The sequence below is a fragment of the Aplidium turbinatum genome, chromosome 11 (assembly GCF_918807975.1).
Source record: "Aplidium turbinatum chromosome 11, kaAplTurb1.1, whole genome shotgun sequence".
Taxonomy (NCBI): Eukaryota; Metazoa; Chordata; class Ascidiacea; order Aplousobranchia; family Polyclinidae; genus Aplidium; species Aplidium turbinatum.
Genome location: NC_137482.1, coordinates 1,025 through 13,411, shown reverse-complemented (window position 1 = coordinate 13,411; position 12,387 = coordinate 1,025). Strand labels below are relative to the sequence as shown.

Below are 12,387 nucleotides of genomic sequence, written 5' to 3'. Positions count from 1 at the left end.
GTTGAGACCTGGGTTGAAAGATTTGATGATCAATGCCTCGTGAAGTCGAACTCTAACCAACACTTACTAACAATTTTAAAGGACTCCAATGAGGGTTTATTGTTTGAACACGATTAACATTTTCTAATATGATCTTTAATTGCATTGTAATTATTAAAATTAGCTAAATTCAAATGCTCTGTCACTCTTGTCGCTTGTCTCCTTTATAATAGTTCATTCCAACGTGTGTGACGTATGATGACGTCATCATCCAGTTAACCAACAGGGCGAATTGTGAGAGCACCCACTTTTTTCCATTTGTTCTTTTGCCTTCTGCTGGGGAAGAGAAGGTGAAAGAAGAAAAAAGCGAAGCAAGTGCGCAAACGTAGCAACAGCGCGCGTCGCATGCGCAGTAAAAGCGACGTAAAGATAAAAAAGACATGGAACGGCTATATCTACAGCGCTGTAAGTATAGCCACTTCCTACAATCAAACCAGTTTTTCTGAGTACAGATTGGGTTAGGATTAATATTATGATCCAAAAACCTTTTAATCGGTCTGCTAATTCCTGAATGTCTGAAATTAGTATGTTTGAAATTCTAGCGAGCATGAGTTAACAATGCTTGACCATTTTTAAAAGTTGCCAGATAAGGACGGTGAGTTGTGCGCGCTAAACTGGGCTACAGTAGTTTTGATTTCCAGTTGCTGGAATTTCAGCAGTTGCTCGTTGTAGTATCTTCAATTCCTTTGATTTTCTATTATTTCTAATCGGCTTCAGGGTCATTCCAGCTCAATTCACCCAGCGCTGTTAACACCACCATCACCGATTTACATCAAATTTGGTTTGTGGTTAGGTTTTAGGCAAAAACGCGTAAATTTTAAATTTTATCAAAATCCGGCCAGTGGTTTTGGAGATATGGCCCTGTGAAATTTCGTATTTTGGGGGAAAATGGGGGTACCCGGCTTATTTCAAAATGCCATTTCTCCGCAACCACTGGGTGTATTTTAATGAAATTGGTGTCATTTAGCAGGAAATTGGTCTAGGATTTCATTTCTGTGGTTAATTTTCAAAAATAAGCATGTTTGGGGGTAATGACCTTTTGACCTTTGCTTTGACCCTGTTAGGGGTCATTAGGGGTCACATGAATCCATTAGGATCAACGGTTGGCGCAATTAACCAACATGGTACTGCTAAGTGCGTTGGTTCTGGGGGCCTGACGTACCTTATTAGCCCCTTTGTATTGTCATGAGTAAACACAAGTTGAATAATCCTGTTCACCAAACTAAAAGAAATGAAAGGTCAAACTCCAGCTGCAAAGATGGGGCTGATCGATAAAGATGGACAAGTAATACAAACTCAAGAAGGAATAACCAACAGATGGCAAGAATATGTGTCAGAACTATATGATGACGAACGAGAAAATATAGAAATTTCACCAGCAACATCTGAAGTTACTAAAATAATGGAACATGAAGTTAGAGATGTCATAGAAAGACTCCCAGATGGAAAATCAACTGGGATAGATGAAATTCCTGCGGAAGTTCTAAAACAACTGGGAGAAACGGGATTGCAGCACATGACGAAACTAATAAACAAGATATACAATAGTGGTGAAATTCCGGATGACTTCACTAAGAGCATCTTGATCCCAATACCAAAAGTAACAAAAACAATGAAATGTGAAGAACACAGAACTATAAGTCTGATTTCACACGCCAGCAAAATTCTGCTACACCTTATCAAAAAAAGGATCCCAATAATACAACAACAAATTGATGAAAATCAAGCGGGATATAAAAAAGGATCCGGAACAAGAAATGCAATCTTCCTTCTAAGAACAATTGGCGAACGGAGAATAGAAAAAGGAAAACACACTTACATTGCATACATAGATTACAGCAAAGCATTTGACAGGATAAAACATACCAAATTACTGCAATTGCTCGAAAAATTTAATGTCCCGTTCTTAGAAAGAAGACTTATAAAAAACATATATTTTAAACAAACAGCAGCAGTTCGAAGTGGTAGCAGTCTCACAGAATTTTTCCCGATATTCAAAGGAGTTCGGCAGGGATGCATACTCTCACCAATCTTATTCAATTTGTACAGCGAAGCAATAATCAAGGAAACATTAACAACACTAAACAAAAACGGAGTAAAATTCAATGGTCAAATAGTAAGCAACATACGATACGCAGATGACACTGTCATACTCGCCGACACAGAAGAAAAACTACAAGAAAGCATGGACAAAATCAATGAAATCAGTAAAAAATATGGAATGAAACTCAATTTGAAAAAAACAAAGACAATGCTCATCGAAAAAAGCAATGGAAATAATAAAATAAACATTAAGCTGGAAGGAGAACAATTGGATCAGGTCACCACATACACATACCTAGGGTCCCTCATTACACAAGATGGAAGATGCACCAATGATATAAAAAGAAGAATCGGTCAAGCAAAAGCGTCATTTTGGAAATGCAAGGAATTTTTAAGAGGAGAAATAAATTTACAATTAAAACTGAGACTTCTATCTTGTTACATCAAACCAGTCATGTCATATGGAAGTGAAAGTTGGACCTACAGCAAAGAAATTCACAAAAAAATTAATGCTTTTCAACTCTGGTGCTACAGAAGAATATTAAAAATATCATATAAAAAACACATTACAAACGAAGCAATTAGGAAAAGAATTGGAGTGCAAGATACATGGGCAAACGACTTGGAAAAACAAAAGATGAAATTCGCGGGACATATTTTGAGAGGATCGGCAGGACAGCTACATCAATTGGTTCACGGCCTACTAGAACACGGCCAAATATGTTGCTATTTGAGGAAATTTCTAAGAGTCTGAATTGTTACAATCATAGCTATGACAAATCTGTTATCTTCCCATTTCCAAAAGTAAGTAAAATAAGCAATATTTGTACCTAGACATATGTTTGGCTTGTTTAACCGGAGATTAGGTATGTATGTTAAGCACAACTTATGCAATAACAATGTAAAATATGTAAGATTTTCCAACTGCATCCTGGAGGTAGTATCGTTTAGTGTGTCGCTTTTGGTGCAATTGCATGTTTCATTTAAAATATCAAGGATTTTTTGTGAATTCTATGTTTTAAGCGGTTCATTTGATGTCTTAATTTAAATTTTAGTTTGTTTTGTTTTCCACCAAGTTTAATTTTGCAACTAAAATGTGGCTATTGGCAAAAGATCCTGCTATACAAAAAACCTAACGACTGTATGATGAGACTACCTCCAGGATGCAGTTGGAAAATTTTTACATATTTTACATTATTATTGCATAACTTATGCTTAACATACATATCTAATCTCCGGTAAAACAAGCCAATAATATGTCTAGATACAAATATTGCTTATTTTACTTACTTTTGGAAATGGGAAAATGACAGGTTTGTCATAGCTATGATTATAACAATTCAGACTCTTAGAAATTTCCTCAAATAGCAACATATTTGGCCGTGTTCTAGTAGGCCGTGATTGGTTGTTGAAGGTATGGTGGAAGGAAAGAGGTGCAGGGGAAGAAGGAGACGAACATGGGGAGATGACGTGATACAGTGGGCTGATTTGTCAAGCTTTGGAGAAACAAAAAGAGTAGCGGAAGAACGTGACTTGTGGAAGAAAGTGACAGCCAACCTCCGGATCGGAGACGGCACGTGATGATGATTTGACCCTGTGGATCACGTGATACAAAAAACTTGTCTACATGAAAAATATTCCTTGATACCATCTCTATAACATATGAAAAAATGGGAGAGGAAATATTTTTAGTTTAGCCAGTTTTTATTCAAAGAGGACGATATCTGTGTAATTTTCATAAAATCAGGTTAGCTAAACCTTATATTGTAGAATAAGTCTTGCTACAGTGTACCAGCTTCATTTTTAATAATCAGAAATCGATTTCGCCATACTGTTATAGCATGGTCAGTCTGATAAGGGATCGTTATCCATAGGCGCCTAGTTGTCAAAATTGCTGGGCGGGTGAACACATTCTGTCACGTCATAAAGGTTATTTTGTGCGTTTTTCAAAAGGATGATTTTGCTAAGTTGTTGGGCTAGCCCAGTTTTACATTTAAGTCTATGTCTCCTCTAACACGATTTGGAAACAAGTAATAAATATAATTGGTATGCAACAATGACTGGTCCTGGTAATTCAGTTCTGCATATTTTTTGTGATTATTATGTGCGGTTGCGGGACGAAACTTGCAAGTTTAATATCAGTGACATAACAGACGCAACTGTGATGATTGAGACGACAAATTTAGAGCATTTTGGCAGCAGAGTTAATTGATAACGTCGTTTGAGAGAAAATTACTCTTTTGAAGAACAATGCTACAGTTTTTACACCGATTTAACATTTGGCAAAGTTAAAATGATGTAAAAGCAGTGGAAATTGCGGACTTTTACCGCAAATGAAATTCCTCACAGGTTTGCGCAAATTACTTGATTTATAGCACTGAGCTACGATCGTTTGGTCGACAGAACGATTCATTTTAGGGTTATGGTTAGAGTTAGGGTTGGTGTTAGTTAACTAACCCTAACCCCAAAATGAATCGTTCTATCGACCTAACGTCCTGTCGACCAAACGTCCTGTCGACCAAATGACCGAGTACGAGTACCCTGGGCTACCAGAGGTGCAACCTAGTTCGTACCTTGAACCATTCGTACCCTCAGTTCGTACCCTGAAAAGATCGAGAGAAAAAATTCAAAAAAGCCGAAGTCGCTGATCACAGTTTAATAGCACAAAGCCGAGGTCGCTGATCTGAGTTTCTCCAAACAATTTGAAACAAACTTGATGTTTAGTTAGGGTTAGCGGAAACTGCGGAAAAATGTTTGCGGAAACTGCGATCAGCGAGGGTTAGGGCATAGATATCTATGGTTAGGGTTAGAGCATAGATTACTGTATTATTAGAGTTAGGGTAAGCGGAAACTGCGGAAAATGTTTGCGGAAACTGCAATCAGCGAGGGTTAGGGTAAGAGCATAGATTACTCTATGGTTAGAGTTATGGTCATATGGATATGGAAGTGAAAGTTGTGAAAAATGTTTGCGGAACTGCGATCAGCGAGGGTTAGGGCATAGATATCTATGGTTAGGGTTAGAGCATAGATTACTGTATTATTATGGTTAGGGTTAGCGGAAACTGCGGAAAAATGTTTGCGGAAACTGCGATCAGCGAGGGTTAGAGCATAGATTAGCCTACTCTATGATTAGAGTTAGGATGAGCAGAAACTGCAAAAAAATGTTTGTGGAAACTGCGATGAGCGAGGGCTAGCGTTAGGATAGCCTAAGGGTTACAGTCAGGATTAGCAGAAACTGCGATCACTGACTTCGGCTTTGTGCTACATTATCTTTTGATCTTTTCAGGGGGAAAACTTTAAAATGTTTGCGGAAACTGCAATCAGCGACTTCCGCTTTTTTTAATTTTTTCTCTTGATCTTTTCAGGGTACGAACTGGGGGTACAAACTGTTCAGGGTACGAACTAGGTTGCATCCGGCTACCAGTAGCAGAGTGGAGACAAACGGCGCGGCTGGACACTTTTGCTCCTTTAACGGCGAATCATGTACTTTTAAGGAAACTTTACATTTTGAGGGACCTTGGTGACTTTGACGAGCTGTAATTTCTAAACGTCTTGAGATAATGACCTGAAATTTTTTTTGTGTTCATTATACATCAATATGAAACTTTAGTGTGAATTTCAAGAAAATCTAAGAGGGTCGAGCTTGCGCTTTTCCGAAAACCTGTTGAGTTGACATGGAATGACCCTAAACTGTGTCATTTAACTCATTTTTATGCAGTATTAATTGGGAGCGTTTATGTATTACATCATCAGAATTTGAGATATTTTACCCCTTCCCCCATTTGCCATCATTTCCCAATGTTATAAGCTTATTTTATAAAAAAAAAAAAAGGCAGTGGCTATTTGACCGGCTTCGGTCTTTGAATCTGAAACACTATTTGACCGGTCATGACGTCACTACATAAGCACTTTTTTCTTTTTCTCTTTTAAAGCAAAAGACGATAAGCGCGTTAAGTTTTAAATTCAACACGTTTTCTTCAACTGAGTCCGTGGCGCATACGTAACGTCTCGGGCTGCCATTCTAGAGGAAATGTGTTCGATACTATCCGAAAGCGCTCTTTTTTTTTTTTTTTTTTTTAACTAAATTTTGACCCAAAGTGCATTTTTGTGGTCAATTTTTAATTTGAGTAGCCTACAGCCCATTTTTTTAAATCTTTCCAAATGTGAGTAATAAAGTTAAGTTTTTTTAATTTGTGAATAAAAGAATAACAGTTAACCTCTCAAGTACATGTAGCTCCACACAGAGTGAAATTTACATGCCTTTTGACTCCTTTTTATTTCTTTAAAAGTAATATCTAAAAAGACATTATTGACCCAAAAAGAATGTCTAAAAAGACATTATGAAAAGCAACTACGAACAAAGGCCAGTGTTTCGATTTCCCGACCTCTTCAGCGTAGCGTAGTAAAGTGAAAGTGGAAAGTTGTCTTGAAGGGTTGGTTGAGATGATGATTTGAAACTTGACTGATTGTTGTGCGACAATGAGACTGGATTTAATTTTTAACTTCGGACTTCAGCGAAACGTAATCTTACAGCCTATTAGAAGGTGTGATTTTTTCAGAGAATTTGTGCTAAGAAATGAAAGGAATTTGTTAAAAATAAAGACTAGAAAAAACTTTTTTAATTTGTTTTGAAACTTTTTTATTCACTTGTTGATTCATTCATATCAGTTTGTATCCTTTTATAGTTAAAAAAAAAAAAAAGAACGCTTTCGGATTGTATCGAACTCATTCCCTGTAGAATGGCAGCCCGAGACGTTACGTATGCGCCACGGACTCAGTCGAAGTAAACGTGTTGAATTTAAAACTTAAGGCGCTTATCGTCTTTTGCTTTGAAAGAGAAAAAGAAAAAAGTGTTTATGTAGTGACGTCATGACCGGTCAAATAGTGTTTCAGATTCAAAGACCGGTGCCGGTCAAATAGCCACTGCCAAAAAAAAACACCCCTCATCATCATTTTGGACCCATTCTTTCTGATGATGCAATGTGCATATCGTTCCCTTTGTACATATACCATACGGTACCGTACTATTTTTGAAAGTGATTTTAAGAAAATTTGTTGAAAAATCATGAGACATGCAAACTTTGAGTGAAAACTATGGCTAAAATAGTAATATTACCTCTCCCATTTTTTCATATGTTATAGAGATAATGTCAAAGAATATTTTTCATGTAGACAAGTTTTTTGTATCACGTGATCCACAGGGTCAAAGCAAAGGTCATTACCCCCAAACATGCTTATTTTTGAAAATTAACCACAGAAATGAAATCCTTGACCAATTTCCTGCAAAATGACACCAATTTCATTAAAATACACCCAGTGGTTGCGGAGAAATGGCATTTTGAAATAAGCCGGGTACCCCCATTTTCCCCCAAAATACGAAATTTCACAGGGCCATATCTCCAAAACCACTGGCCGGATTTTGATAAAATTTGAAATTCATGCTTTTTTACCTAGAACTCACACACAAACCAAATTTGAAGAAAATCGGAGGTGGTGGTATTAAAAATTTCATTTTTTTTGGGCGATTTGATGTGGAATGACCCTTCAATGGAATAAATAATATTTTAGGTAAACCATCCTGCAACACAGACAATGGGTAGCCTATTTAGAGATACCCCACCGTAGGCTTTGAATAAACGATTTTCAAAAACATCCATCTCGATCTCCATATAGCTCAATTGGTTAGCACATGACTTCTGTAACGAAAAAGCTTCAAGATCAAGCGGCGCTGGTTTGACTCTCGGGGTGTGCTTGAGCAACGCAGGTTAAGGACTGCTCTCCATTCAGCGGCATCTAATGAATGGAATAATTACCCGGCAACAATTTCTATAATTGGAAACTCCACTCTATCGATCTCGGTGACCAAGCCTGCGTCAAGTGCGTCAGTGATTCAAAGCCTCTACAAGTATGCGAAACTGCCAGGATTAAGCTTTGCAAGAAGCTTTCTTAGTCCAAGGATAAAGATTCAATCAATCAATCCATTACAGACAATTGTATTTTAATCATGAAACACTGCTTGACAAATTTTCTGGGTAAAGTTTACCATTTGCTAAATTCGTGAGTTTACTTTGCCGTTTTCTACATGCTCGCGCCAGCAATGAAAAATAAATTGAATTGATTTATGGTAATAACTACGTTAAAGCTCTTGACTTGACATTGACAAAAAGTGCTGGTCTGAAAGTGATAAAAAACACATGATTTGAAAAAAGCTCAAAGGCAGCATCAAATTTGAAGAATTTTTACCTAAAAATGATTGAAATTAAATCAAATGAAATCAACCAGGACACAAACCTCGCTGCTAGAATTTTCCCGCCACTTCGAAACAAACTATCCCAAACGTGCGAAAAAAATGCAGAACTGGCAACTCTAAATGATGTCATCATTTCACAAACTAGAGTTGCCAATTTTTTATTGACTTTTCCAGGCGTGTAAAAAATATCTCAACTCGGCGAGAATTCTCTCATTTCATGTCACCAAGGCGTGCATTCCAAGCAAAAAATCCTCGACCTGTTTTATTGCCACACAAGTTGAAAAAAGAGCGCAGACATGTTATATTTGTGTATGTAATACATCATGTTAAACCCGGTGAAGTTACTTTGTTTTATTTCTTCTTGTTACTTTGATTTTTTTTTTAAATGCTATTGTGAGTGTTAACCTGGTCAAATGGTTTAAGGTTTAGACTTGAAAAAAAAAAACTATTGATTTGTTTTATTTCTCTATTATAACATTTGATGCATTACTTCGGAATTATGTTTTTTGTTTTGTTGGAAGATGCGAATTATCGTCAAACTCTATTGTTGCCTCCCTGATGAGGTCCGGCTGCCATCGTAAGTCAAATTATCATATCATTACAATAATACTATAGCTTATGCTGTTACCTAGTCTTGATGGCTGCCATGGCTCAAAGATATCAATACCAGGTAGGCCTATCCATCGTTTGATAACGTTAAATTTTACTGGTTGGTTTTCGGATCAAAATGAGCTCGCAGGCTACTTTCATTTTGAATGCTTTTGCGTTGCTGCTGTTTGTAGCCTATGCCTCTTATTTTTATACTTTCTTTGTGCGGTTTCTTAATTGTGATTCGAATATGGGCATTCTTGTCTGATACAAATAAATAGGCTACAGTAAATAGGCTAAAAATAAAAAAACAAATTGCCAAGTCTACAAAGCGTTCTCATTTGGAATCACAAAATTAGCTGGTAGCCTAAGTTGCATAGGCGCTTGACAGCCGCGCAGCCGAGTGATCAGAGCCTCTATCGCATGCGGCCGTGTCTTTGGCAAGACCAATGGTAGCCTACATGGGAAAGACACTTAAATAGTATGAGCATTTTCTATAAATACTTTCAGATTGCTTATGAAGGTTTTAGGCTAGTTAGCCTAAGCCGAAAACGTTCGACTGTTAAAACTATTTGTAAATAAGTAAACTGCATTGCGATAATGCTCAATCCTGTTTAATTGCTGTGCCTTGCCAATTGTAGCGCCTGCAGCGTTTATTATGATTCTTTCTTTCTTTGGGTCTTCTTGCCGTTGTGAAACTTGTGTTTGTTGGGAATTTGAAGCGCTGGCTAGAATTTGGGCGTTTTCTTACGCCTGCGGTTCTTCTTATGTTTTCTTGTTGTGAAACCTGTGTTTGTTAGGAATTCAAAACACTAGACTTTTGGCGTTGCCTTAGAATTTGCACCACTTAGTAGGCTAGGGCTTACTTTTCATACCTACGTAGCTTTACGTCGTTGTAGCGTTGTGCATCTGCCGCATGCTGTATTGCTTGAAGCATTCTAATAACACTGATGAGCCTCCTTAAAATCAACCGCTTAGTGCAAAAACAAAAAAGTTAGTATCAGTATGGTTTTGGTCAGTCGATTGGTTGGTGTGTTACTTTTAGTCAGTTCACCCCGGATTTTTTTTCTTTGAAGTCACGGTGCCAATTTAGTAATGGTTAGGCCTACAGTTTAATTTTCATCTCATGAATGAGTTCAATTCGTTCTATTAGTGATCAGGCATTCTTCTTCTTCGTCGTATGAGCTGTCTTCTTCCGGACTACCGTATATGTTTGGGCATGAAGTCATCAGCCACTCGACAGTCTCGTCATCCAGGGCCTTCAATCCAAGCATTCCATGTAGTGGTTGATGGATTGGGCAGTCATGGACGACATGATCTACTGTCTGGTCTGTGGCACCACACTCGCATCCCGGTGAGGGAGCCAAGCCCCATCTGCACATGTCTGAGCGAAAGCGACGGAATCCGGTTCGTAGGCGTCTTGTCTTGTGAGGGACATTCCCGGAGGGTGGGGATCAACGTCGGGAGGTGTTGTTTTGCCACTCCGTGTTCCATGTGTAGTTCGTCCAGTGTGCCGCACTTATACCAAGATTTTCAACGTTGTTCAGAAGCTGTCGTGCGGCGGGCACAAATGGGCGTCTTGATTTCAGTCGCTGCTGTTCACCAGATAGGCGCTGGAATGTACTGTGGAGGAGGTGGTCGGGGTCCAGTGTACGACAAGCAAGGGAAATCATGGCTTCTTTACGGCGAAGCTCAGCGTTTGGGTGCCTTCAAGGATGGGAAGGAAGTTCGTTGGAGTGGTACGCAGGCATCCAGTCACAGTGCGTAGTGCGTCTTTGATGGCAGTGTCAATGTGGCGGGTGTGAGAGCTGCGGCACCACACTCAGGCCCGTAACTAGGGGGGGCGCAGGGGGGGCGAAGCCCCCCCTGGAAAAAATTATGTTAATTTGCTCTGTCGCTGACTTTTCAGTTTTATACTCAATTTTCTTGTGTTGTTTAATTCTAAACATTGTGTGTTTAATGGTGTGGTAAAATGTTGTCTCTAAAACAAAGTTTGCCTAATTTTAAACGAAACTGCATTAAAAGAGCGAGTTTTGCCAATACCAAACATTCAAATATCTCAGCCAGGAATTAGCGACAAGAAAACATAGAGACTTAGCTTTATTACCGAGAAATGCCGAAGAAAACATGATCTTATCTTTTTGCTATAGCCTACCACCGGACAGCACCATTTTACAGGAATATTCATACCCATATTTTTGTTAAAATTGCTCTCAGAATGCACCAAATTCAAAGTAATTTTTCAAAATTTTCTGGGGGTGGCCCCCCAGACCCCCCGCTGCTGGGTGTCGCCTTTGGCGAAGACGCCGTCGGGCTTCGCCCGCTGGCCGTTAAACCCCCCCCCCCCTTTTAAAATTCCTGGCTACGCCACTGACTGTTTGTCTGTTTCTATAATAAACTACTCTAATATAAACGTTGTATTAAGCCTACGATGAATGTTCTTGCGTAAATATAGCCTACCCACATTGTGTACAAACGTCGTTTTCGTACATGATACGGAAGGTAAAAGTTGGGCCCCCTCTACAATACTTTTTGCCCCCCTGCTGCTCCAAGCTAGTTACGGGCCTGACCACACTGGTGCGCAGCCGGAACCCGCCAGCCGCCTCAAAAGTGAAACGCGCGCAGATAGTTTTTGCGCAGTGACTCCAAGTGTCGTCGGTAGCCTACGGGAGTGACCTGTTTAGGGTTACGCCGAGGTAGGTGGGTTCGGCGCAGTAGGGCAGGTGTTCGTCATCGATGGTAATGTTGATCTCACGTTTTGCTTCCTTGTTGTTTAGATGGAAGGCCACCGACACTGTCTTTGCCTTGCTGAGCTGTAGCTTCCATTTCTGAAGATGTGTTGATATAGTTGACATGTCCTGGATTAGGTTCCTCTCCATTGACTGCCAATCTCCGGCTGGATGTAGGAGAGCCAGATCGTCTGCGTGAGCATACTTCCTGGAGATGGTGTCAGACAGGTCATAGATGTAGGTGTTAAAGAAGAGGGGAGCCAGGACAGAGCCCTGTGGGACGCCGTTCCTGAGTCGGCGTAGTCTATTTCATCGGCCGCTGCCTGTGGAAAGGGTAAAGCTGGAGTTTTTCAAAAGTTCCATTATCATATGGACCATGTGCCTGTCAGGAAGGAGACGGAGTGGTTTGCAGGTAAGGCCAGTGTGCCATACAGTGTCGTAGGCAGTCGTGAGATCGACAAACACGGCGCCAGCCTTCTTTTTTGCCTAGAAGCTGTCCTCGATGTCTTGGTTCATCAGAGTGACCTGGTCTACGGTTGATCTTCCGTAGCAAAAGCCGGCTTGTTCCCGAGGGAGCTGAGGGTCTGTTATCGGTTCGACACGGGTGTAGATAAATCTCTCTAGTATCTTAAAGGAGTTAAAGAGCAGAGAGATGGGACGGTAGCTCTTCAGATCCCCGGGGATTCTTTGGCTTTGGAACTGCAACCACTAGGGGTCTTCTCCAGATTCTTGGGATGC

At 39.6% G+C, this 12,387-nt stretch overlaps 1 protein-coding gene across 1 annotated transcript; it reads left to right on the top strand.

The window, feature by feature from the left end:
- Positions 1–1,270: 1,270 nt before the first annotated feature.
- LOC145779642 (uncharacterized) lies at positions 1,271–10,659 on the top strand (the record flags this gene model as incomplete). The annotated part of the gene is made up of 2 exons (XM_082591278.1): positions 1,271–1,639; positions 10,527–10,659. Coding segments are annotated over exons 1-2 (502 nt in total), but the record flags the coding sequence as incomplete, so codon positions are not given.
- Between the last annotated feature and the right edge of the window lie 1,728 nt (positions 10,660–12,387).